This window comes from Lampetra planeri, chromosome 51, assembly GCF_965212315.1.
Source record: "Lampetra planeri chromosome 51, kcLamPlan1.2.h2, whole genome shotgun sequence".
Taxonomy (NCBI): Eukaryota; Metazoa; Chordata; class Hyperoartia; order Petromyzontiformes; family Petromyzontidae; genus Lampetra; species Lampetra planeri.
In genome coordinates, this window is record NC_136157.1 from 3,457,579 (window position 1) to 3,484,369 (window position 26,791).

Genomic DNA, 26,791 nt, shown 5'->3' on the forward strand with positions numbered 1-26,791 from the left:
GCAAGTCCAAGTCGAGTCGCAAGTCATCAAATTCATGACTCGAGTCTGACTCGAGTCCAAGTCACATGACTCGAGTCCACACCTCTGCTACCAGGTATATACGGTGCATATATCGATCGAGTTACTCTCACAATACCAGTTTAGAAAGACGCACACACAAATATTCCACTCTGGCACCAGAACTACGCGTTACTCCTCTGGCTCCGTCAGAGGGATCCGCAGTTGCAAGTGCGTGCGGGAATCTTGGTATCTTTGTATCTTTGTGGAATTAACCATGGGAAAATGTGCATGCGACGAGTTAAGATCCGCCTGCGAGTTTGTGGTCAAGAGCCTGAAACATGTTTGCTGATAATGTTTTAGTTAGTTTAACATGTAGGCTATCGCGACCAATATCATCCATAATATAGGTTTTTTGTGGGTTATATAGCGTGAATATAAATGTCTTTAAACCCGCCACCACCGACACAGCCAATCAGTAAGGTTTGTCACGTAAACAACATGCCGATTCATTACTAGTACAGCACACCGGTGTGTTGGATAGCAAATTTGTACTCAGATTGTGAATGTTGTAGATTTGCTCTCCAACACACCGGTGTGCTGTACTAGTAACGAATTGGCACGTTCTGTTTACGTGACAAACCTTACTGATTGGCTGTGTCGGGTGGTGGCGGGTTTAACGACGCATTTATATTTACGCTATATAACTCACAAACACCTACATTGTGAAAGTTTCAAATCGTGTATGTCAACTGTTATTATAACAACTTTTTTACCTGCTCACTGCGATAAAAAAGACGTGTCTGGTCTAACTGACCCCGGCTCTTTATCGATGGTGTGGATCAATTCCTTTGCCACTGTTGTGATACGACTTGCGCACAAGGAAGTGAATCTGGCACACCGAGTTTGTCTTGCACATCCTCTATGAATATTCTGCAACGGCTACAATTTCACATTCAGGTGGTCAAGCGAGTTACCCGCGACATGCATGGTTGCGATGTCTCCTTCGCGTTTGTGGATCGGGCATTGCGTCGTTATACATTGTACGGCCAGTTCTGCATGATCACAGTGGCACATACCGGAGAGTTAAAAAAATTTCCATTTGTGCATCAGGTATCAGCAACTGAATTAGTTTGTGCTGTCGATGTGGTGTACAATCCTCCAAACTACAAACTGAACATGCGTTGCTGTGGAGCATTGTGGGTAAAAGTTCAACCAAACGAAATGAGCAGAGCTCCATTCGATGCTGCACAACACAAATAACGTCTCGTGTACACACCTGATACCTGTGTTGTCAACATAATTATTCACCTGAATTGCATCCGTTGCGATGTTAATCCGTGCGATGTGCCGGGAATGGAACGCAATTTCGCGAGGACATCCACCGCGGAGGCGGAGCGATGACATTGGTTCAAGTGTGGGCCCTCGGTGGATCCCTTACATTGCAGGACTTTGAGAGATGCTGGCAGCGATGGGAAGCCATCATCCAGCAGTGGATTGATCATGGCCGATGACGATCCCACGGAGTTGTCTTTTAAAGACCGGCGTTTGATGGGGTCGTGCCTCGAGATGCGGGAGGAAACTAGACACAAATCGCACGTACGAGCAAAGGATGCCCGATGATGTAGTGCCATCATTCAGCACTGGCTTGGCCATTGGTGCTACTCCACCTGATTATCCTACACTTCGATTTACTTGGGCATCGGGTTTTTATTTGCATCAACAAAGCAGGCTGCTCAAATGTCCTTGAACATACACGGTGTTTATTTTGAGCACTCGCGCATTGTGAGAGACACAAAGGAAGTGTAATTTGTGACGATGATGCTGACTATGACGGGACATTGTACTTTCACAATCAATTGTCTTTGCCGTATACAAAGACAAATACAATAGATCCCCCGAATAGCCTTAACAGACTGTTGGGGCGAGTGCTGTTAGCGAGCACCTATGAAGGCCGGAACGGCAGACGAGGGTGTGGTTGATCGGCACCACGCCCGGCCACCTTTGTCTCCCCCAGTGGCGATGTTTGCACACCGCACAAGGGGCTCATTTGAGGCCTAGTCGACCTAGGGGAGGCCCGGGACCGGTTCAGATAATTGTCACTGGTGTTGGCCATGAGTGGGAATCAAACGCGGATCGCCGGGTTCGTAGCGCAGTGTTCTAACCCCTATACTACCACTTCCACATATATACACACACACAATACATATATACATCTTTATTCTTATTTTTTTTCTTTCTCTTATATATAAAAGTCTCCGCATGCTTGCGAGGGATTTGGCTCTCGAACGGTGGGGTTGACGTAGAAAAGAATTTGACAGCCAGCACGCCCTAAGCCCCGCGGTGGGAATAGTCTATTCCTTTTTCACGCCCGTCACATTTAAATTAGTTAAATTAGCGTTTTTTGGCGATAGTTTTATTATTATTTAATTATTTTATCTCTTGTTTATTCACTTCGCCGCGCGCGGGCTGACAACGCAGCCAGCTGCACTTGCGCCCACTAGGTTACCCCCAGCAATCCACACGCGCCATCGCCCAAGGAAAGTCGCACACTTTTGTATTATATGCATTTATATAAGACCTAAGTCCCACAAATTAGTCTTATAAGCATTTTTCTCATTACACTTTGCATTGCTCACATGGGTTGCCCCTAGCAACGCACACACGATCGCCACAAATTTTCATTCGCCTTACACATGCAGCAAAAACACCAAACGCGTACATTCTTCACAGTGCTATGTCCTCTTCTCCCCACCCCACCCCAATGATACCCCAATGCGTCCTGAAACTACTATAGAGCCCCTACATATCATTATTATAGCACTTACATGCCATTATTGTCGCGTGGTCGGGGGGAGCGGCCCAGCCCCCAGCCTGCCAAGGTCACACCTCGGCGGGCTGGGAAATCTAGGCGAGGCCGGGGGCTCTGCACGGGACTAGGCCTCACCACGGCACTTTGTCTGCTTACTACTTTGTGCTATACATTCCATATCTACTGCTATACAGTCAGCATGTACTACTGTAGTGCTAGCAGGTACCACCACAGTCCCCATGCACTGCTGTCATCATAGCAGGTACCACCACTGTCGCTTGCCCTGCTGTAATCATAGCAGCTTACACCACAGTATGCACTGCTGTAATCATAGCAGGTACCACCACAGTCGGTATGCACTGCTGTAGTGATAGAGCATACCGTCGATGTTTGTGTGCGTAAGTCCATGTGTGTGTGGTAGTCAATGTGTGTGCGTGTGTAGACAACTACTCTTTTTAAATGAAGTTACTTCTTTTCACAATAATAATGCCTGCGTCTAAGTCCATGTGTGCGTGTGGGTCGATGTGCGTGTCTGTGGCGATGCGTGTGTGTAAGTCGATGTGTCTGTGTGTCAGAGTTGATGTGTGTGCGTCGCTCCATGTGAGTCGGTGTAAGTCCATTTCTTTCTGTGTGTTTTGGTCCATGTGTGCGTGTGAGTCCATGTGTGTGTGTCTGTACGTACATGTGTGTGTATGTCCGTACGTCCATGTGTGTGTGTCAGTCTGTGTGTGTGGCTCTATGCGCGTGTGTGAGTCCATGTATGTGTCTGTGTGTCAGTCGATGTGTGTATGACAATGTGTGTGAGAGTCCATGTGTGTGTGTGCATCGATATGTGTGTGTAAGTTCATATGTCTGTGTGTGTGAGTCGATGTGTGTCTGTAAGTCGATGTGTGTGCGTGGGTCCATGTGTGTGTGTAAGTCCCTGTGTGTGTGTCTTAGTCGATATGTCTGTCTTTGTAAGTCCATATGCGTGTGTGTAGGTCAATGTGTCTGTGAGTCTATGTATGTGTGTGTGTGAGTCGATGTGTGTGTAACTCTATGTGTGTGTGTCTAAAGTCGATGTCTGTGTGAGTCCATATGTGTTTGTGTGCGTGTAAGTCGATGTGTTTCTATGTGTGTGGGTCGATGTCTGTGTGTAAGTCGATGTGTGTGTCTGTCTTTTTCGACCGGGCAACGCCGGGTACTTAGCGCTGATACAGGCTATAAAACAACATCTACAGATCTTTGACAGTAAAATACGAATAAGAATTAAGCATTGGGAGTGGTTCATGACCGCTAGCTGAAACGACTTCTCAGCTGTCATCATGGACACTGTTCCGTGATAGAAAGGGATGCTCCGGGTTGCAATGGTTAGCAGCGCAATGGTTAGCAGCGCACTGGACCTGCGTGTCAGAGGTTGCTGGTTCGATCAGACCTCCCGGCACCTTCTGTCGATGTCCACCCACCAGTTTAAATGGGTACCACGCAGTTTGTCAATCGGCAGGTTCACAGGTGCGGCGGGGTGAAGTGTGGGTATGCCCACCTCTATCTGAGACGCCTGGCCAGCGTGGAAGAGTAGGCCAAAAACACCCACGAGAGGGAGTTCTACTAGAGGGAGCTCCCTGCCGCCGTGCAGGCCCTTCTGCCAGCGGTGGTGTGAGCGAGCACTTGCAGCCCTGCGCTTTTACCTTTTTTTTACCCTATAGCAGAAAAACATGAAGAAAAATCTAATGTTTTTGGACACAGCCTAAAGTGTTATCGGAACAAGATAAACTCCGCTTATCCACGTCGATATGGGCGGCACTATTTTACCTGAGCCTCCCCCCACCCCACAAACAATTCCTCAAAAAGTGCATTTATTACTTAGTAAATACAGACGAAAGGATGATATTGCTGCCACTTCTGGGTGGTGGCATAGCCACCTGATCTGCCCTCCCCCCCCAGGTTAGTCCTCTTTGTTGAGACAGCTGTGGCTGAGAATCCTTGAGAGTATTCATGGGACATTCAAACGTTCCCGGTTTGAGTCAGTTGTATGGCTGTGATCACCCCCCCCCCCGCCTCTCTTCAGGAATTATGAGGTCTATTTTTTTCTTTCTATGATAGCTACTGGTTTGTTATATCTCCATATCTGGACATCCTACATCTGGGCCACTCTAATTATCTGGGGGAAAGACACGATGGACAGGAGGAATTCATCCAGAAAATTTGATGCAGATTGAGTGAGACAATAGGTAACACACGCTGCAGACAACGGTAATTTTGGTGTAGATATAGTCACATTTATTCTTGGCTATACATCAGTGTTAATGCCGGAGGTAACACATGGCGTTAACAAAACAAATTGGAAGTCTTTCCTTTTACGATTTGGTGCAGTGGATGGATCGTGTGAGACTGGTAGTTGGAAGCCACGCGATTTGAAATCTCACTTCAGCGATCAAACTCCAAACACTTCACTCCGCCTCTGGCGTAGGCGAAATCAAATGTGGTGCCACTTTGTGAGTCATCAACAGTGGCTGGTTGTATAATGATTATAAGATTAACAACCCTGCCAAATGAATTGGGGGATTTCCACATCTGACTAAAGAGCTGCACACAGCCCGGATCAATTGGAAACAAAGTGGACTTTTATAATGATGTTCATACCAGGAAATGCAATTATTGTAAAATGATAACAGCATATTGAGATTATGCATATAAAAACCAGCACACCTCAAGATCAGCCAAGGTGCAGCCCTGCAATGGCTTACACACGGCACTGCTGGCAGAAGGACCTCCACTCATTTCTTCAGAACTGCTCTGTGTTTAGTTTGTTGTCCTTCTCCTGCACCTCCGAGTAGCACGATTGCAAACGAAGTTCAACATACATACATACATAGCGCGGTCGGCTACGTATGGTGCGAACAAAGTTCAACATATGTACGTTCGTCTCATTCTCCACGCTTCCTCCTCCCCGTTTCACCCCCTTCCCTCCACCATCTCCTCCAGGAAACCGCATTCTTGCAAAACTTACATCACGCCTTGCAGTGTCTCCACACACAACACCAGGGCAGACAGTCGAATCCACTTCTCGACTTTTGCCCTCAAACGACAAGCGGGATGAATCTCCTCACTCGAGGCTGCCCGAGTTGGCCCCAGCAGTTGGCGACCGCTCTCATCAAGCGGCGCAAGCGCTTCCTGCAGCTGCTGGTCATCCAGTTGCTGGTGTGCGTGGCGATCGTGTATCGCACGACCTTCCTCGAGAGCTCGGTGGCCAGCCACATTGTGTCCTACTCGTACCGCTACGTCATCAATGACTTCGAGGCGCTGGGCATGGCCGACAGGAAGGCGCGCTTCCCGCACACGCACACCTACCTCATCAACCACCCGGACGCGTGCGGGAGAGCCGACGAAGCGGTGCTCTTGCTGGCGCTCGTCAAAACGCCGCCGGGAAATCGCGAAAGGCGCGACGCGATCCGCGCCACGTGGGGGCGGCCGCACGAGGCCCTCGGGCCGGACGGGTCGACGCGCGGGACGTCTGGCGATCGGCGCGTTGGCCACGAATCGGAATTGGCGTCGGACGGTGGCGAGCCGCGTGGCGAAGGCGGCAAAGGTGGGCGCGGGATGGTGAGGGTGATGTTCATCGTGGGGCTTCCCAAGGACGGAGGCGGCGGAGGTGAGGGAGTGAATTCGGCGCTGCAGGCCCGACTCCGCGAGGAGGACGTGGAGCACGGGGACATCGTGCAGGAGGACTTTGTGGACGACTTCTACAACCTCACCACCAAGCTGGTGGCACAGCTGCGCTGGGTGGACAGCTTCTGCCCGCACGCCGACTTCGTGATGAGCGTCGACGACGACGTCTTCATCCACACGCCCAACGTGGTGCGGTACCTGCTGGGCGTCAAGCGCGGCAATGGAGGCGTGGTGCCCAGGTACGCGACGGGTTGCCCGCGACGGGCTGCATCCCCGCGCCCCACCAGCCCCCGCCCCACCAGCCCGAGCCCCACCAGTCCCAGCCTCAGCAGTATTCACTCCGTTCACGGAGTTAGTGCCGAAAACACCCTCAAGGAGCACGCAGTTTAAAGACAAGAATCATAATACTATTTTATTTAAGCGTCACACATGTCCCACTGCATCTTGGGGGGGGGAGGGGGTGGTAACGTTGTGCAGTTTTGGCACGGGCGCGTGTGGGAAACCACGGGCGAAGTTTGAAGGTAGCCAGAAACCGGGGTGTCGGCTATTTTGCCCGATCTCTGTAATCCTGCGTTGTGAAATTTGGCCAACTCCATTTTAAAACAAGCGTCCGCGTGCGGGGAAACCCACTCGCACGCGCGACGGGGTCGGGGCCGCGTAACACTCCATCCCCGGACAATAAAAAAATAATCGAGCTCGCCAACAACACTGTGGGCCTTGGAAGGGAATAAATAAATAAATAGCGTGCGGTGTTTCGGGAAATGGCTCTTCATCATAGTACAATCCCCGAATGGATAAAAGTTAATCCACTTGCCGTACTGCCATTTCCCTAACAAGCCAGGAGATGGTGACCACAAGAGCGTCCATGAGAAAGGGGTTTGACATCTTCATGTGATTCACCAGCCTTCACATCCAAAGCGCTGGACTTCCAGGCGTACATAGCCACCATGTATATCGTACTACCTGAGTAAAATGTCTTTTGGCCGGATGACCTGGGTTTATTCCTGCCTGGCTGGATGCCTCGCTCCCAACAGAGCATGCTCGGTGGCGACGTCACCGCGCACATCTGCACGGTGACGTCGCCCGCCGTCCCACGGAGTTGAGCCGGGTCCGTGCGTCGAGCTGACATCACGCCTCACCCCCACCCACCCACCCACGTGTGCATCCCACTCTCCTACTCGTACCACTGTATTGCGTGAAAAAGAAGGGCGGGAGATAAGGGGGGGGGGAACTGGAGGTGAGGGAGAGAGCTAGAGGATGGAGGTGAGAGAGAAAGTTAGAGGAGGGAGGTAAAGATGGAGAGGAGAGGGGCCCAGGGAGAGCGGTAAAAGGTGCGAAACGGAAAGAGGAGAGAGAGAGAGTGCGAAACGGAAAGAGGAGAGCGCTGAAAGGCAACATGCAGTGGGAAGGGAGGATTCAGGGAGAGGAGGGCAAGAGAGATTGAGATGGGAAAGGGAGAGGTGGGAATACAGTGACCGAGGGTGTGAGTTGAGAGAGAGAGAGAAACAGGTAGGGAAGTGGGTGAGATACAGTGGGGAGGGAAGTGGGTGGAGACGGGGAATTGAGAAACAGACAAAGTGAGAAATCAAGATACTAATTTGGATCTACAGTACAGACCAGGCAAGAGAAAGGTTGGACGAGACAGAGCTCTGCATAAGAATGCAAGTTTTTTTTCCTGGCTGGCTGGAGACGGATGGACGGTCACGTCAAAAGGACGTGCGGTTTGCTAGTATGTACGTAAAAATTAAGTTAAGTGGTTGACTGGCCAGATAATATCGGGAGAGGGTCATAATTGTGCCGCCTCACACTGACACTGAATATCTCAAGGGTGTACGACATCTTTGGCTGCTTTAGACAACTAGACGAAGAGAATGACAACAATCCACAGATGGAGGCCTTGGCTAAAACGCCACAGGTTGTCGTCGTTGGCCAGACTTTGATCAAAATAAGAAATTCTGACAAAGGTGACTGCTTGCAGCACGTGGCAGTCTCTCCCGTTGTCTCTATCGCTCGCTGCATTGTCACATCCATCCTCATGTAGGTCACGGTTTAATCTCGCCGTCTCCACCGCATTTGAATATTTCAATTTATTTTCGTAACTTACTCCTTTCGCACCCTCTATCTAGCGCAGTTGGCTGCATACGATGACGAGAAATGACGAACATCCCCCCCCCCCCCGCCGTCGACAGGGACTTCTGGGTAGGCCACGTGCACCGCGGCGCCCCGCCGGTGCGCTCCCGCTCCAGCAAGTACTTCGTGCCCACCGACATCTACCCCCTGCCCGCCTACCCGGACTACACGGCGGGCGCCGCCTACGTGGTGTCGGCGGGGCTGGCGCGCCGCGCCTACCGCGCCGCGCTCACCCTGCGCCGCGACCTCTACATCGACGACGTCTTCCTGGGAGTGTGCGCGTCGCGCATCCCCGGCTCCCCGCGGCCTCGCTCGGAGCCCTTCCTGTGCGGCGAGGGGCGCGCCGTGCGCCACCCGTGCGCCCACGGGCGCGTGCTCAGCTCGCACGGCCACGTGGGCGCAGGCGAGATGGCCGCGCTGTGGCAGGAGGCGGTGGTGGGGCCCGCGGAGGCGGAGCGCCGGGGCGGAGGGGGGGCGGCGTCGGCGGCGCGGCGGGCGCTGTGCGGGGTGGTGAACGCGGCGCTGGTGAACCTGCCCTTCGTCCACATCGTTTACCCCTGCGCGATGCCGCTCTGAGCGCCGGCGGGCGGCGGGGGCGGAGGCTCGGGTCGCCCGCCGGGGTCCGTGACTCTTCTGCGCGTGCGTGGGATGTGCACGGGGAACGCGGTCGACTCGTGGTTGGGTGAAGTTTGAGTCGCGGTCGGCGATTCAGTCGACACGCCGCCGCCGCCGTCGTCGCAATCGTTGGCATCTTCAGCGTTGTTGTCATCATTATCACCATCATCGTTTTCATCATGATCGTCGCCTACCTCTCATCATCGTCATCACCACGAATGTCACTCATCGCCGTAACAATCGTCACCTCTCATCATCCGTGTCACGATCAGCAACATCACTTTCACCTCTATGAGGTGAATTCAATGAGTAGAACGTTGCGAGGGTCAACCGATCTTGAAGTGATGTCGCGAGACCAGTCATCCGCCATAGGAAGATGGAATTTTGACCACTGTCTCAGGGCTGCTCATGAAGACATTGCGACTGACCGGCCGTCTTCAGGAATTTCATATGAACACTCTTGCATATGTGAATACACGCGCACCTACGCTGTGTCTCCGGATACGCTCACAAACGTGAATAGGTAATCGACAAAACCACAGTGTATATAACGCACACATTCACGCTCGTGGCATACGCGTGCGTACATCGCATGCAACAGATGCACAAAAGCGGACAGCATAGGCGACATGCAGACACGGAAACGGCAAAACACTGAACACACTACACTTTAAACACACGGGTTACACGACACGCATGTTTACACGTACATGCGTGAGTAGTGGTACAATGCTACTCTGTGCGGATGTTTGCCGAAAAGCCATAAAACATGATCTCTGTATTGGAGGACCGACTCGGGAAAGCTCCAGCCCTCGCACGACCAGGCACCCCTTCCGGCTCCTCCTTTGTCCACAACCCAGGCAGTGTCACAGGGCTTGCTGCTCATTTGCACATCACGTGACGAAGTTTATGAAAGCTGCGGACATCCTGTCGACAATCGTGCTCAGGGGGGGGTCAGGAGTTTGCGAGTTTTACAGGGGCGCCACGGCGACAAGATGTTAACTACATCGCCTGCTGTACAAGAGGTCCGTGGGTTCTATCCCGACCCTGATACCTGCTATGTATTTGGAGTTTGCATGTTCTCCCCGTGGTCCCGTGCATTTTTCTCCGGGTCTTCCGGTTATTCCCTCCACATTTAGAATCGACGTCACGCGTTTAGAGTATTTGGCTGCTGCTATAAATTCCACGCGACAAGCCACTTCGTTGGGCGATAATTTGTGGCCAGAGCTACAAAGCTCAGTTGGCCTTGCCTGGTAAAATAAAAAATCCTAAGTTTTGTTTCGTTTACATGAGGTTTAGACGCGAGGGTGAGAGGGTCACAAGGTAGAGCACGCACCTTGCTATCTCTCCCTTCGGCCATTCGCTGAACTGTTGCAACCAAAACTCGATCCCGCAAACTCTGAATTTCCAGGTGTTCTAACCACAGTTTTTTTTAAAAAGGGCTTAAGCCAAGCGGTGTTTGTTTTTGGTCGTTTTGAGTCAATGTCTGAGATGCCTTACTTACTCTGATAAAGTACAGCACTGTGATACAGCAATGCACGTGTAACAGCTATTATTGTTAATCCACTGCTGGATGATGAGGATCTCCCCGCACCGCGTGGGTCTTGTGAGTTCCTTGACCCATACCCTCACCATGCTGGCCCAGTGCGGTTCGTTGACGGCATCGTAACGTCGACTTTACAGCGCGGCATTGGATTTGGACACCGTACGCCTCCCAGAAGCCTATAACACCTGTTTTGCATCGTAGTCGCCTATCCAGCCACCATCTGCCCAGGCTTGAACCCTGCTAAGCTTCCTCGACCTTGGCGATTTGGTCATCGAGCGAATTCACCTGCGGACAAATTCATTGCCTGCGGTAGCAGTGAGCATTTAAAGAACGCGTTGGAGGCGTACATTTCGGAAGGCATAACCACAAGGGGCTCAACGACCAACTAATTGTGAGAAAAAAAAATGGTTAATGTTCAAAGCCAGGTCAACTAGGTGCCTGGGTCGACGGCCCGGTAATTTTCAAATGCACAGAAATGCAATTCAGTAGGCAAACAGACTTTACGGCTCCAAAGTGGGCCACCCAAGCCTTCGATGTATCAGCAGCAAATGCACTAACAATGCAGGTGATACCATAGTTACGCTTAGGTGTTTGACTTTCTCTCTACCGGTGACTTACAGAACAATTATTTATTGAATGAGCCTTCACATAGCCATATGTATGTGTGTATAGACACGGATTATAATCGAGAGCTTTGCCGTCATTTGCACGTGCTTTTTTAAATTGTCGTTCTTGAGAGTGTTCCAAAAAATGGGTTGTGTGTTTGCCTTGATCGGTGAGTTTCCAGATGTGAAATTAGTGTGTCTTGCACATTCTTATAGAGGTGGTTAGATGAATAAAATATGATTGGTAATGCAAAAGCTCACTTTGATCTAGGTCAGGGGAAAAAAATAAAAGTGTTGAAGAACGTACACGTTATTCTTGAATCCCTTGGCGAAAGATATTTTGCACCAAATGTTTATAGGGAAGCTCGCACGCAAAGACACATTCGTGTATACGTTGCGCACAAAAGCACATCCATTAAACTGTATTACGCACACATACATACACAATAATAATGAAGTAATAATTGTACAGCCCTTTGTCAAAGATCTCCATGCCAAGTCATGAGTTTTTAAAACGATACTTCACTACCCCGGGTCCGTGTTGGTTGGTGAAGGAAACAGGAGTTGGGGAGGTCAGGACTGGTCAAAATGAGCGCTCGCCCCTGAAGTTCGCCGTGGCCACAATTTTAATTCGGGTCCCCGAGTTCACAGCGCACTGCCGTACCACCACTCGTCCCTGGATACTCCCATAAAGCTACAACAACAAACCGCCGTTCGCCAATAAGTGGCACGCACATGCCCGCACAGACGTGCGCGCACAAACATGCACACACACACGTGCGCTCAAGGCACGCGCATTGGCTCGCCGTGAACGCACAAATATCCTTTGCAGACTTTCAAAACAAAATGTGACGCGTACCAGTTTGTGATACGGCATTTTTCCCTGACTACGCCGATAATAAAACATTGGAAGGCCTTCACATTTCAGTCTGTCTGGCACAAGCCATCGCTCTGTTAACCCAAGTATTGATCTGAGGACCCCATGCGACTCAATGGACCTGGATTCTTAAAAACATAAACATCTAAATAAAAAGAAAATCTCTCTCGTCTCTCTTTGTTGCATGTCTCCTCTGTCGTCTCACTCCATCTTTTATTTGTCTACATTTCTCTACAACTCTATATCTCTTCTCCATAGCTCTTCAGTCATCTCACTAGAACTTTAGGTATTGAAAGAGGGGGGCCCCCCTAATTGTCTGCTTATGCCCCCCCCCCCAATTGAAATGGCTAGCACCGTCACTGCTTGCCACCACCATCACCAACCACAGTGTTCTGGGTCTCATCGGAATTTCATTAAGTCTCACCCAAGGCGCACACTCCCTAGACATTTAACTGGACTAATCAGTCACATGCAGCAGCCACTTAACGGACTCTGATGCCGGTAGAATGCCGTTAATGCATCTACGAGAGGATAACGGTATAGAAAAAGCCTATATATAGATACACGCCAATATACACAAACACACGAACACAAACACATCAAGGAGTTATTGACCCCCACGGTTGCGAGATGTGTTCTGCTTCGCCTGGTATGCAGGAGGTCGTGGGTTCGATCTCGACCCTGACGCCTGCTGTATATTTGGAGTTTGCGTGTCTCTCCCCCCGTGGTGGCGTGGATTTTTCTCCGGGTCATCCGGCTTTTCCACTCCACATTTAGAAACATGCGCTTAGAATATTTGTAAATTTCCACATTTAGAAACATGCGCTTAGAATATTTGTAAATTTCCACATGATAAGCCACTCTGTCGAGCTGTCATTTGTAGCCAGGTCGCTTCTGAAAAAGAGCTACATAGCTCAGTAGGCCTTTACCTGGTAAAATAATAAATAGTATAAAAAATAAAATTTTGATTTCGATTTAAAGCTTTCGTGACTGCAGGGATTCATCTTCTTGGTTCTTTCGGTAAAGTCACGTAGAATGGAAATAAAATAATAAAAATAAAACATTATTTTATTATAATAAAAATAAAGCATTATTTTATTATGTTTTATTTTATTATTTCCATTCTACGTGAATTTACCGAAAGAACCAAGAAGTTAAATTTTGATTTAAAGCTTTCGTGACTGCAGGGATTCATATTCTTGGTTCTTTCGGTAAAGTCACGTAGAAGGGAGATAATAAAATAATATTAATATAAAACAATAACAGCACTTGTTTTATATTTATATTATTTTATTATTTCCCTTCTACGTGACTTTACCGAAAGAACCAAGAATATAAAAAGTTAGTTAAATAGTTATTTTATGGATAGTCGCAAATTGGGGTCGCGATTGTATAAAGAAAATCAATGTGGTCTCGTTTTTTTTTTACCATCGCGTTTGTATTGTTTCTCGTTTGCTTCGACTACACTGTACAGTTTTAAGAAATCCGTTTGCCTAAATGTAATATGAGCAGATAATTTGTGTAAATTGTAAATATTTAATTTCCACATTTAGCGATCTGATGTTTGTACCACGAGCGTAAGAATCGGTTCAATCTATGAATACATTTTGATGCATCCTTCCATTTCTAATTTACACAACCATCCACAAATACAAATATTCCTCGTGTAGCCTCCGACTGTTCTGTTATCGAACACGTATTATGGCATGCACAACACTTGAAATGGTGGTGTGGCCTTAGTGGCAATGTTTACACATCGCACTAGGTACTAATTTGAGGCTTAGTCGACCTAGGGGAGGCCCAGGACCAGTTAATTGTCACTAGTGTTGCCCGTTCACGGGAATCGAACTCGGGTCGCCGGGTTCGTAGCACAGCGTGGTTACTGCTACGCTATGGCTCCCCACCCCCTATATACGCGCGCGCGCACACACACTACATGGCCACACACGTACACACAAAGATAAAGATCCCCCGTGTAGCCTTAACACACTGTTGGGGCAAGTACTGTTACCTCTGCAACTATGAAGGCCGGATCGGTATACGAGGGGGTTGGTGGCCAACACCACGCCCGGCCACCTTTGTCTCAGCAGTGGCGATGTTTACACACCGCACCAGGGACTCATTTGAGGCCGAGTCGACCTAGGGGAGGCCCGGGACCGGTTAAAATAATTTGCGCACGCACAGCACCACGAACCAATAACTGTAGCCTCGGCATTAGACGCAGCCCCCCCCCACGCCTGCACACTTAATTGCCGGCCCCGTTATTTATTGCCCCTCTCAATGTGCCTGAAGCTGGATTGTGGCCCTTTCTGACGCTCCTGGTGGAATGTTATTTGCCGAGATGTGCCAAAAAGATAAACACGCCTTGGGAAATGGACTTTGGAAACTCATGAGAGTCCTCAAGGGATGTGGTGGTTGTCTGGAATGTGGTCGTGTGTAGCAATCGCAGTATGGTGTATGGCAGCTTAGTCGGGAGTGGGAAAGAGAAAAAAAATGCAGCACAAGGTAGCGGCGTGTCCGACTCGCTGGTGAACTACGCTACACGTGAACAGAAGTTCAGGTGTGTGGACGTCTATATTCACGTACAGTTACTCCGTGCGCAAATATAGCGGTGGACGTAAAAGTCAAACCGCGTCGAACACGGCGAAAGGCCCCAAGTTCTCGAACGTGGTCAAGGATTGGAGCGGGCTCGCGCGTACGCGAAACGATCGGGTGTGTGAACGCCCGCAGAACAGAACAGTTGCACCGTCCATGCCCAGATACTGCCCTGTGTGTGTGTGTGTTTGTGTGGGGTCGGTTAATTGGTCAGGGCAGGGTTTGTTTACACGGCATTGTTGATGGTCGGATATGCGACGCTGTTCCTGTATTGCATCGGTCGCTGTCGCGCGTGCGAATCGGTGGTACTGACGACCAGCGATGAATTTAAAACGCTCACTGGGTCCTTGAGTCACTTACTGAATGTTTCGTTTTTTTATTTACAAAATGTGCAAAATGTATAATTTTATTAACGTTGTATATATAATTTGGCTTTTATATATATATACACACACAGCCTGAGCAATATTTTTCCACATTTCTATTATTTTTGACAGCTTTGCGCCAGCATTACCTGATGAGAATGCGCCACGGCGTGGCGAGATTTTCGCAAACGCGGACACGAAACCTCCACTGTGTGGATGTGAAATCTGGAATTCCCTTCAGGATGGTTCACGAAGAGTCCCATTTATTTATTATTATTATTGTTTGATCACTTTGTTTACACCAAACCAGCGGTGTTGCAGATATCAATCGCCTCCCTGCGCCCAGCAGTGTAAATGGGATGCAGCGTGGTTCGTCTGATCCCGTGACCGTGCCGGACGTCTGTAAACAAAACGAGCTTTTTCGATTTAAAGCTTTCGTGACTGCAGGGATTCATCTTCTTGGTTGTTTCGGTAAAGTCACGTAGAAGGGAAATAATAAAATAATAAAAATAAAAACATAATAAAATAATTCTCACGACGTTTCGGCCACAACGCAAGCAGCCGTCCTCAGGTGAAGACCCCGACAGACCTGGTCTTCACCTGAGGACGGCTGCTTGCGTTGTGGCCGAAACGTCGTGAGAATAATTTTATTATGTTTTATTTTTATTATTTTATTATTTCCCTTCTACGTGACTTTACCGAAAGAACCAAGAAGAAAAAAAACGAGCTTTGTAGCTCATCAGATTCCTGGCCAACGTTTTAGGGATGAGGCCAAATCGATTTAAAGGAGCTACCTCTCTCGAGAGAGAACTCCCTCGTAGAGGCGCTCCGACTTGGCAGCAGTGGTTTGAGCAAGCAATTTCAGGGCTCCACCTTTCGTTTTTTACCAGATTACTCTGCATGTATGTTGGAACTACTTTGAGCACTCTCCTTAGGCTATAATGTCTCCATCAAAAAGATGCCGGCTGCATTATTTAGCAGTTCTGTGCGCTTTCCTTTTCTGTGAATCCCTGCGTTTTGTGATCATCTCTGCATCTTGCATTTTATAAGCATTCGTATTTTTTGCAGGTTACAGATGTGTGTTTGGAAAATAAACATTAACCATATGTATCAACAGCCCGTTGTCAATCCATTGCTAGATAGAAGGCCTCCCCATGCCACACAGCGTTGATGAGGGTTGTTCGACCATACTTCACCACGCTGGTCAGCGTTGGCTGGTCAAGGGGTTTGCTGTGGCTGAGAATTGGGTCGGTGGGTTCACAGTGCCAGCCACCGGCACAACTGTTCCACCGTGTGATCTAAAAAAAAGAACTAATAAATGCAATAAGATAATACAAAAAATTGTACTACATTGTTTTGTCAATACTTATTAGACTCATAATATTTATCCTGGAGAAATCCGATGAGCTATGAAGCTCCTTAAGTGGTTACAACAACACGCAGCACAAAAAACACAAAGTATGGGAAAGGAAAACAAATCACTCAAAATAAATTCGTGAAATATATGAATTATATAAGTTAAAATTGCATAAGTATGTATGATATACGTAACCAGGGGATTGCACTGGGATTCTGTATCTCATATAAAAGGAAACCCGTTAGATTTTATTTCAAGTGGGATTAACACATTATTGTTTCAATTTATTTTCGTGTAATAAAATCGTACGGCATCGTGTCGACGTCACGCCAAGTTTTAAGGGTGAATTGAATATATCACTTCTCAGACTCGCACGTGAACTCCGCATCATGTAGTTGAGAAGCGTTTAGGACAGTGCATTTGGTTATTCCCGTCATTCTTAAAGCGAAAGGTTCTTGCCAAAGGGAACCGTTTTACAGAGCGAAGTGTGCCAATAGCGGGAGGGGGAGGCAATGTTGCGGTGGTTTATCCCAATCCAGTGACTCGCGAGGAAATTTCTCAAATTTCTACCGAGACGCGCCCGCCTTGAACAACATCACGGGACCTTTAACATCAACTGTGAAGCAGATGGCATTAGCCACGGTGGCTAGGAGATGTTAACTACCTCGCCTGGTGTACAGGAGGTCGTGGGTTCGATGCCGACCCTGACGCCGAGCTGTATATTTGGAGTTTGCGTGTCTCTCTCTTTCTCTCCACGTGGTCGCGCGGATTTTTCTCCGGGTCCTCGGGTTTTTCCCCTCCACGTTTAGAAACAACATGACGCGTTTAGAGTGTTTGGCTGCTGTAAATTTCCACACGATGAATTGTTACTTTTTTTAGCTATCATTTGTGGCCAGATCACTTGTGGAAACAAAGAGCTATATAGCAGCACTATTGGAACCTCATTTGCCAGTAGAAAAATATGATAATTGTTTTTTTACCCTTTTATCTGGCAACAAAACTGACACCTTTTTTACGTGTAGTCATGTTTGCATAGACCACAATACCTGCAGTCATAATGCAAACAAAAAACATAACTCTGATAATGATATGCACTGTCCTTGAAGTTGATTGGTCCACACCCGAGACAGCTTTCATTGAGCCTAGTCTCACATGGTGTTGGACCAGATGACGCCAAAAGGCGCTATATAGCAGCGCAGTGGGCCTTACCTGGTAAAAAAAAATAAAAATGTAGTTTCATTAACTAGAGTGGCCACCGGGCTCGAACCGTGAACCTCTGCAACAACGAGGTGAACTCGCGATTGGTCACACGGATTGACTTGATATCAAGCAACACCGCTTGGGAGCAAGGCCAGCTGTGATTCTGTACGAAGTCGCACGCTGGTATCATAAGTTGTCCCCTTGCTTTCCACCCCGGCGCCTGTGCGTTGCTCCTATCAGCACTCTGCTCACGGTGTGCTGACATCCAGCTTTTTACTGCAATGTTGTGAGTTGTTTCGAGTTGTTTCGTCACGTGCGTTTAGGGCTGTGGATGTGACGCTTCAGCATTTGGTGAACGCATCAACAGCATTCAAATTCGGTGGCATGATTTGTAAGGAACAGATTTCGACGCAAACTATTTTATGCATGAGTGCGAGAAGGGATTTTAGTAGCTGAGACGTTACAAGTTTGGCGCTTCCACCTCTTCCTTACCCACGCCCAACAACTCTACTCTCTGTAACAGCCCTTGCAATAACTTCTGCCAATTGGGTGTATGTATGTTAGAACTTGTTTCGCAAACCGTACGTCGCTAACCATGCTAATCGTAGGTGCGAGAATCGGAGGTGTGTGAGCAATAGCTGCCCCATACCGATGATGATGATGATGCCCAATAGAGGTGAAACGGGAATACTTTAATCAGGTGGAGCAGCCTAGCTAAACTGTACTGGTGATTTTCGATTCAGACGCTGTCTTTCCGACGGACCTGTTCTTCACCTCAGGACGGCTGCTTGCGTTGTGGCTGAAACGTCGTGAGAATTATTTTATTGTTTAATTATTTTTTTTCCCTTCTACGTGACTTTACCGAAAGAACCAAGAAGATGTACTGGTGATCTCTAGTCGTGGTGGGACGTGTACATGGCAGGGTTTCCACCTGCCCCTCGTGTTCGCAGGATTGTGTCCTCTCGTCGAGGAGGCAGCTGTAATGGCATCTCTTTTTTCTCTAGATTTGGAAGTTTTCGTGACTGCAAGGATCCATACTCTTTGGTTCTTTCGGTAAAGTCACGTAGATGAAAAAATAAAAAAGAATAAAAAAATGAAAATAACCAAATTAAATCACGACGTTTCGGAGGCAACACAAGCTTCCGTCATCAGGTGCAACAGCCACAGCAAAATTACTGTAGTGAGTAGGTAATTTTGCTGTGGCTGTTCCACCTGATGACGGAAGCTTGTGTTGCCTCCGAAACGTCGTGATTTAATTTAGTTATTTTCATTTTATTATTTTTATTATTCTTTTTTATTTGATCATCTACGTGACTTTACCGAAAGAACCAAAGAGTATGGCATCTCTTGTCAAGTCTTCCCCAGGACATTAAAAGTCCCAACTTGTTTTGGTTGTTCAATTGTGTAAGAACAACAACAATAAACCACAGCGCATACACGTGCAGTTATTCACCCTCTTACGGTATACGGAGATATTCATCTTCACATGATACCAGAGGTACCAACCCGAATACTCGGTCATCACTCTGATCTGTTGACACACAATGTAACAAGGCAGCACTTGGAGTATTGATTGTTTAGGCCAGTGGGGCGCTCATGATGGATGCAGTGCCTATTTTGCCAAGAGAGAGAGGGGGGGAGGGCATATGCTTGGTGCTGAGAATTTCTCCCACGGTGCTTTGCAGGCTAAATTGTACAATGTGTCGCATATGCATCCCGCTGGAGACTGAGGCCTATTGACGGATATGTGAAGAGGTTGAATATATGTGAAAATGTATAGAACATGTGTAGAACATGACTGCTACAGCATGCACAAATACTATCATGGGTGTGGGCCGTGAATTGGTCCGGGTGAAATGTAACGGTCGGATATGCGATGTCTCGCAATATATCTTCCGGTGTTAAATTATGATATTCGTCCATAAGAGGTTTTTTGGGTTAAATCGCGTAAATATATGTGTGTCGTTAAAACTCGCCACCACCCGACACAGCCGACTAGTAAGGGTTGTCATGTAAACAGAACGTGCCAATTCGTCACGAGTACAGCACGCCGGTGTGTTGGAGAGCCAAGCCACAACATTTACAATCTGAGTACGACGTTTCGCCAGTAATTACAACTAGCTTCATCAGGCGACAGCCAGATCAAACCCAAAACAACCTCTTATGGATGATATTGGTCGCGAAAGCCTACGTGTTAATATATGTATATGCGCTATGCGTAGAGCAAAACGTATGGTTTTTGTTCTGTCTGTAAGAGAAGGTAACCACTGTTTACACGATCCTGTACTCGTGCAGCTTTACCCAAGAAACAACTAAAACTTGGAACAGTGATCGTTGTTCAACTGTGGCCAGGCCAAGGTTCACACTGTAACACATTCCTGCGGAGGGAGCTGGTAGGAACGTTGGGTTGCTCGGTCAATGGCCAGGGTCAATGGCGGCGTGGTGTATTCCGCAAATATGCCCGACTGTGAGGGCGGGCACAAGCCGGCGTGAGTAGGTTAAACGTTGAGTTTAATAAGGGCACCACGGGGTGACCAGCCCCTCCCCACCCAGCCCCACCCCTCCCACCCCCCACCCAGCCCCACCCTCCCCACCCAGCCCCTCCCCACCCTCCCCACCCAGCCCCTCTCCACCCTCCCCACCCAGCACCTCCCCACCCTCCCCTCCCCACCCACCCTCCCCACCCAGCCCCTCCCCACCCTCCCCTCCCCACCCAGCCCCTCCCTCCCCACCCAGCCCCTCCCTGCACGATGGACGGACACAATAATCCCCTGTGGGCTGGTGTAACCAGGAGGTTCCTACCAGTAAAACCTTCCACGTTCTCCACAGCTCTTGTGTAACCGTTGGGGGAAATTGGCAGCCGAACAGGCATTTCAAGACGTGGATATTGTTTCAACGGATTTGAGGTGTGAGACACAGTCGGTTAGCAATAGGATACGTGGTTATCAGGTTATAGTTTGAGTTCAGAGATTTTGTTGTTGTTGTTTTCAAATAAAAATGCGATGCATGAGATTCACACTTTGGTCATTGCAGACTTATTTACGCGTGTTGAACTTCTTTCGCACCGTATGCAGGCAACCGCGCTAATCGGAGGCACGGGCGGAAGGGAAACAGACTAAACACGAAAAGATGCCCCAAGAAATTCGTTTTCAATCCAGATTTAAGAGTGCATAGCTCCAGTGGCATCCTAATATCGGAAGGAAGAGCGTTCCAGACGGCCGCAGTTGCGAATCTGAAAGCGCGCGATGCGGTAACCATTCTTTGTTTGATAGCCACTCACAAGCCGCTGCTGCTGCTGCGAGGATGACCGCAGTTCGCGTAATGATGGTTCATGCTCCTTGATGAGATATGCGAGGTATTGCGGTTCATTTGTGGCAAGCACTTTGCATGCGGTGAGTGCGACCTCGTAACTGGCAGTCACTGGGCATGGAAAGCCAAAGCCTGAAAAGGAAAATCACCGGTGGTGCACAGCGGTGTTGGCGTATTGGGGGTGGTGGAGAGGTGGTGGTGGACCCACCACCACCTCACCACCACTGAGTGGGGGACTCAGCATACATTGGGTGCAAGCTGTACAAGCTACATCGCTTAATTGTTATATCAATTAGGTGAAATCACTTAAACAAGTGTCTTTTTATAATGACGAGCTTTGCTTTTCTTTTGAATGTGTATAAAGACCCGAATTTCGAGCTGGAATTTTCATGCACCCGTATATTTTCATGAATCTGAGGCCCCCCCCCCTTGGGCTGTTTGGGGCCCCTAAGCTTTTGCTCTGATTTGCTTGGGGCCTAGCGGCAGCCATTGGCCGGCAAGCGTTTGTGTGACAGGGCTTGTGTGGATTTGAGGTTTTGGACTGCTGCAATTCGTGAGGATTATGACATTTTTGCACGAAGTTGATTCAATTATAGATTTTTGTATTCTTTACTTGAAACTGTGCTGATTGTGGATTCAAAACAAAAGCAAACAGATGGTGGAGATCTAAGAACATTAATTAATTTTGTTGTAAAGTTTGTTTTTTTAACAAGGAAAAATAAAGATATTTATCTGTAAGCACGTGGTTTTTCTACTACATTTGCGATAACATTCAAAAGTACGGCCGTTTGTGCGGTTAGCACACACACAAATGCAAATTCAGTGCCCTAAGTTCACTTCCCGCTCAGGGCCAACACCACTGATAACTCTCTGAACTGGTCGTGGGCCTCCCCTAAGTCGACTCAACCTTAAATGAGTACCTGCTGCAGGGTACAAACATCAGCGCTGTGGAGACAAAGCCCTGGGCACACCACTCCCCCCTTGCGCCTTGCACGCCTTAATAGGTACTCGCTAACAACACTTTAGCTACACAGGGGATATTTGTGTACCACAAGGCGATGAATCGTCACTCTCACTCATTCCCCATTCATTCAATACATTCGTCATCATTTACTGTCACCAATGTCGCTTTCACCCAATCCCTGCCATCATCAGAGTTGCTCCCATTACCTCCTCTCCTCCATTTCATTCGCCCCACCTCCACCGCTACATTCACACACGCGTTGTTGTGTTGTGCCGTTGTTCATTCTTTGTGAAGTTCCTTGTCTGGTTTGTCGTATCGTGTACAGCCATTAACCTCAAGGTACATTTGCATGCACGTTTCAAGCATTGTATGTTTGTGTTTTTGTGTGTGAGCGTGTGTGTGTAAATATGTTCGACACTTCACGTGGCCTCAGGGTGCACATGGCCTGGCACAAGCGTCGTGATGACGTCACCGCCACTTAGTGGGGAATGGCGGTTGTTGTTGTAAATATGTACCCCTGAGGTGCAAGGTGTGTGTGTGTGTTTGAACCGGTCCTGGGCCTCCCCTAGGTCGACTCAGCCTCAAATGAATACCTGGTGCGGTGTGCAAATATCGCCGCTGGGGAGACAAAGGCGGCCGGGCGTGGTGCTGTCCACCCACCCCCTCGTGCACCTTGCCGGCTTTCATAGGTGCTCGCTAACAGCACTTGCCCCTACAGTGTGTTAAGACTATACGGGGGCTATTTGTCTTTGCGTGTGTGTGTGTTGGAACCAACTCAGATATATCCCACTGATGTTAGCCGTGGCCAGGACTCGAACTCGGCTGTCTGTGGTACGCGGCGCAGTGCGCTAACTACCGCCCCGTTACTGCACCCCCCTCCCGCCCACGCAACTATCGCAGTATCATGTACACATTTTACTTTCGTTACTGCAGGGATTCATATTCTATGGTTATTTCGGTAAAGTCAAGTAGATAGAAAATAAAATAATAAAAAAATACAATTTTTTTTTAACTCGCGACGTTTCCATCGCAACACAAGCGGTCGTCATCAGGCGGAGAGGAAAAAGGGCCCTTTTTTTTCTCGTGAGTTTTGATGACGACCGCTTGTGTTGCGATCGAAACGTCGTGAGTTTTTAGTTTCTTGATATTTTTATTATTTTTATTTTCTATCTACGTGACTTTACCGAAAGAACCATAGAATAATACATTCTAGCGCTTCGCCAGAACCGCAGAGGAAAACGCCACCACATATTCAGCGGACGCCTGCTCCGAAGAAGACCCACCGCCCCACGACGCATCATCATTCGGCTGAGTACATTTCCTCTGTTGTGCGCTGCAGAGTTGCCGATGAATGCGGCGGAGCGCTACGATCCACGCTCGCGCACCGCTGCCCAACCGCGGGTGGTTTCTGTCGGCTCGCGAACTTTATCCCCCCACGAAACGGCGGGGGGGGGGGGGCGGATGTGGGGTGTGGGGGGTGGTGGAGCAGCTCATGAACTGGCGCTGACCGCAGGGCGATGACGGCGGTTCGCACGAAAGCCGTGGTCTGAACAAGCTCACTCGGGTCCCGTTCGCGGTCGACAGGCCATTCTTCCGCTGCCGTCAGCCGTCAAGAGACTCGGGGGGGGGGGGGGGTGGGGGAGATCGGCGCTCACTCACCTGCGTTCCGCTCGTCCCCGGCCGTCGCTGTCCATCTCCGGCGAGGTGGGGGGGGGGGGTGATGTGGTGGTAGCGGGGAGGGGCACGACCGTCGGGGGGGAACTCACCGTCTGCGCGTCACGGTGTTCTCCTCGCTGTCGCTGCCCGCCACCGCCATCGGCGAGCCGCCCTGGCTCTCGTCGTGCACCACCTCGATCTGGGCCCGGCGATCGTTCGACGCGGAGCGTTCACGGGGAGGGAGCAGAAATTGGACGCGGACATCACTTCCTTGCCCCCTGGATCTCTAGACGTCGAATGAATGACTGTCACGCACCTCCGATTAGCACGGTTGGCTACGTGCGGTGCGAAAGAAGTTCAACGTGCATACATTCGTTCTGAAAAAATGAGAATAGGTTTCCACTCTTTCTGGCAATGAAAGAGGTGTTAAAACACCAAATAGATACCTTGCTTACTTCTCATAATTTTTATACCGGCAAAAAATGTCCCATAGATATACATACATTCAGTCTGCGATTTTTCAATGGATGAGGAACAGCAACGCTGCACAAACTCTCTCCAGAATTACTCTCGTGGCCAGCAGACCTCAACATTGGCACTTTGCTTCCGAACGTATTGCCACGAGCGAGGATACATTTGTCAAAGGATCGAATGCTGGGATGCACAGCCGTTTAATTACATGGCAAGAGCATTTGCGACGATGGCAGGGAGTTGTGGGCCTGTCCGTCCATCCAAAGTTCTCACCTTTGGTGTGCTTTTCATCTTTTTGAGGCCTTTCTTTTTGGCGGGGTCCGTCTCAGCGCACGCCTGCTTGTCCACACCTCTCCTTACAGCACCTTAGAAGGCACAAGCCGTATAGTCATCATCGTCATCATCATCAGGATCATTACAGTCATCGTCGTCACCCTCATTAAGATAATTTTTGTCATCATTTTCAGCATGACCATCGTCATCGCCATCAGCATCACCGTACAGGATAATTAGCCAGGAACGCCTCAGTAGGTATCACGACTCATGTTCGGGAGGGTCCTGCCAAGCGTTCGCAGTAACTCACTGACCCGCCCTGACTGGATGAGCGTCATCGCTCATCGGATGTATCTAGTCAAGTCAATACAGTAAAACCTTAGATTGCGAGTAACTTGGTCTGCGAGTGTTTTGCAAGACGAGCAAAAAATTTAAGTAAATATTAATTTGATAAACGCGCGAGGTCTTGCAATACGAGTAGTACGTGTTTACGCTTTGTCTGCCCAGCGTCACGTGATCACAACTGATGTACGAGTGCTTTGATATACGAGTGCTTTGGATTACAAGCACGTTTCCCGAACGAATTATGCTCGCAATCCAAGGTTTTACTGTACTCTCATTATATGTCAGGAGGGAGATGTTTCTGCACGTGATCTCAATTGAGAACTTTGAAGGTCATTCTTCAGCATTGGGATGTTTGTCCCAATGCCAGCGACGATGGCATGGTTTTGTTTCAGCGTTGCGAAGGAACCGGAGGACCCAGATGAAACCCACACAGAACATGGGGAGAATATACAAACCCCGCACAGAAAGGTGTGCAAGGCGGGATATCGAAACCCAGGCCCTTATTTGCTGTGAGGCACAGGTGTCAGCATGAACTAACATCACCGTGACATTATTACAGAGAATCACAAACTTTATTTAGACTGGAGGAATCCGATGAGCTACGAAGCTGTTTTTGTGAGCTATTGACCTATTTTCACTATTGTTATCATCATCATCATCACGTGATCGCGTGTGTATTTCTGGGCCCCCTCTGGAGTTCAGTCCCCCACCACCCACCCCAAACAAAGATCCCCGTACAGCCTCAACAGAATCTTGGGGCAAGTGCTGTTTGTGAGTAGCTCCGCACACACGCACACACACACGCATGTATCGTCACTGAAAGCCATCCCGTGTGTGTGCTGGGCGGTGCAGCGATGCAAACATTTCAAATATGCTCATATGTTTACCCTGCAAAGGACCTCCGACTCTCAATAATCTGTTGAGGGACACTGCATTGGGATGTTTGGCCAATTTAATTTGTTTTTGTTGGTGTGTGTTTATTTGGCTTCGTGTGGGGGCACGGCACAGAACCATCCTGCACAGATGCCCCCCGTGCCAAACCACTCCCGGCTTGCCACAAAGTGGCAGGCAGTGTTTTTTTTTAAACAAACGAATCGATGAATTGACGATGGAAAGCCTCCGTACTTTTTCACAAACAAATTTGCGGTCAAACAAGCCTCGGTTTGCGGATTTCATTTCATCATTCGAGCCCACTTAGAGATGACGACATTGTAGCCTCGGTTATACTGGTAGGAACCACCTGGTCCCACCAGCCCACAGGGGATTATTGTGTCCGTCCGTCGTGCATCCAAAAATGGGAGGGGTGGGGCTGGGTGGAGAGGGGAGGGTGGGGAGGGGCTGGGGAGGGTAGGGCTGATCACCCCGTGGTGCCCTTATAAAACTCAACGTTTAACCTACTCACAGTCGGCCATATTTGCGGAATACTGTACACCACGCGGCCGTTGACCCTGGCCATTGACCGAGCAACCCAACGTTCCTACCAGCTCCCTCCGCAGGAATGTGTTTGCATCGTCAAGTGGCGGGGAGCGCAATTTCCCCGACCCCCCCCCCCCCCACGTATCACGAGGCCATCCAATGAGTGAACTGAGTAAATATCTTCATACACACAACAGATGATGTGTCAGGCAATAGATATTCTTAGCAAACAGGCAGAAAGGCCACCACGGCCGTTTCTGTAGGGCAGTGTTTTATTTGTCAAATGTCGTTCTTTGTGCTTGTGAACAACTGCCGATTCGGTGTCACACAAATGCGTTCGGTATTCACGATCAACCCGCACGTCCTTTGACGTGACCGCCCATCACTTCTGGGTGCCGCGGTGGCGAGACGTTAGCTCCCTCGCCTGGTACGCAAAAAGTCGTGGGTTCGATCCCTAACCCCGACGGGAGATGTTAACTCCCTCGCCTGGTACGCAGGAGGTCGTGGGTTCGATCCCTAACCCCGATGGGAGATGTTAACTCCCTCGCCTGGTACGCAAGAGGTCGTGGGTTCGATCCCGACCCCAGACACCTGCTGCATATTTGGAGTT

The 26,791-nt window shown here is 49.0% G+C and overlaps 2 protein-coding genes across 3 annotated transcripts in view; one reads left to right on the top strand and one right to left on the bottom strand.

The window, feature by feature from the left end:
• The window catches only part of LOC144734425 (lactosylceramide 1,3-N-acetyl-beta-D-glucosaminyltransferase-like), a 37,018-nt gene extending 20,712 nt beyond the window's left edge, over positions 1-16,306 (top strand). For both annotated transcript variants that reach the window (XM_078616607.1, XM_078616608.1), the window contains exons 2-3: positions 5,774-6,696; positions 8,647-16,306. In XM_078616607.1, coding sequence (XP_078472733.1) covers positions 5,885-6,696; positions 8,647-9,163 — 1,329 coding nt within the window. In that variant the 5' untranslated portion in view covers positions 5,774-5,884 and the 3' untranslated portion in view covers positions 9,164-16,306. The remainder of the gene's footprint in view (positions 1-5,773; positions 6,697-8,646) is intronic.
• The window catches only part of LOC144734426 (guanine nucleotide exchange factor DBS-like), a 209,555-nt gene that overhangs the window by 73,888 nt on the left and 108,876 nt on the right, over positions 1-26,791 (bottom strand). Inside the window, exons 14-15 of the mRNA XM_078616610.1 lie at positions 24,421-24,512; positions 23,787-23,875 (exon numbers count right to left, since the gene is read on the bottom strand). Of these exons, the coding sequence (XP_078472736.1) occupies positions 23,787-23,875; positions 24,421-24,512 (181 nt within the window). The remainder of the gene's footprint in view (positions 1-23,786; positions 23,876-24,420; positions 24,513-26,791) is intronic.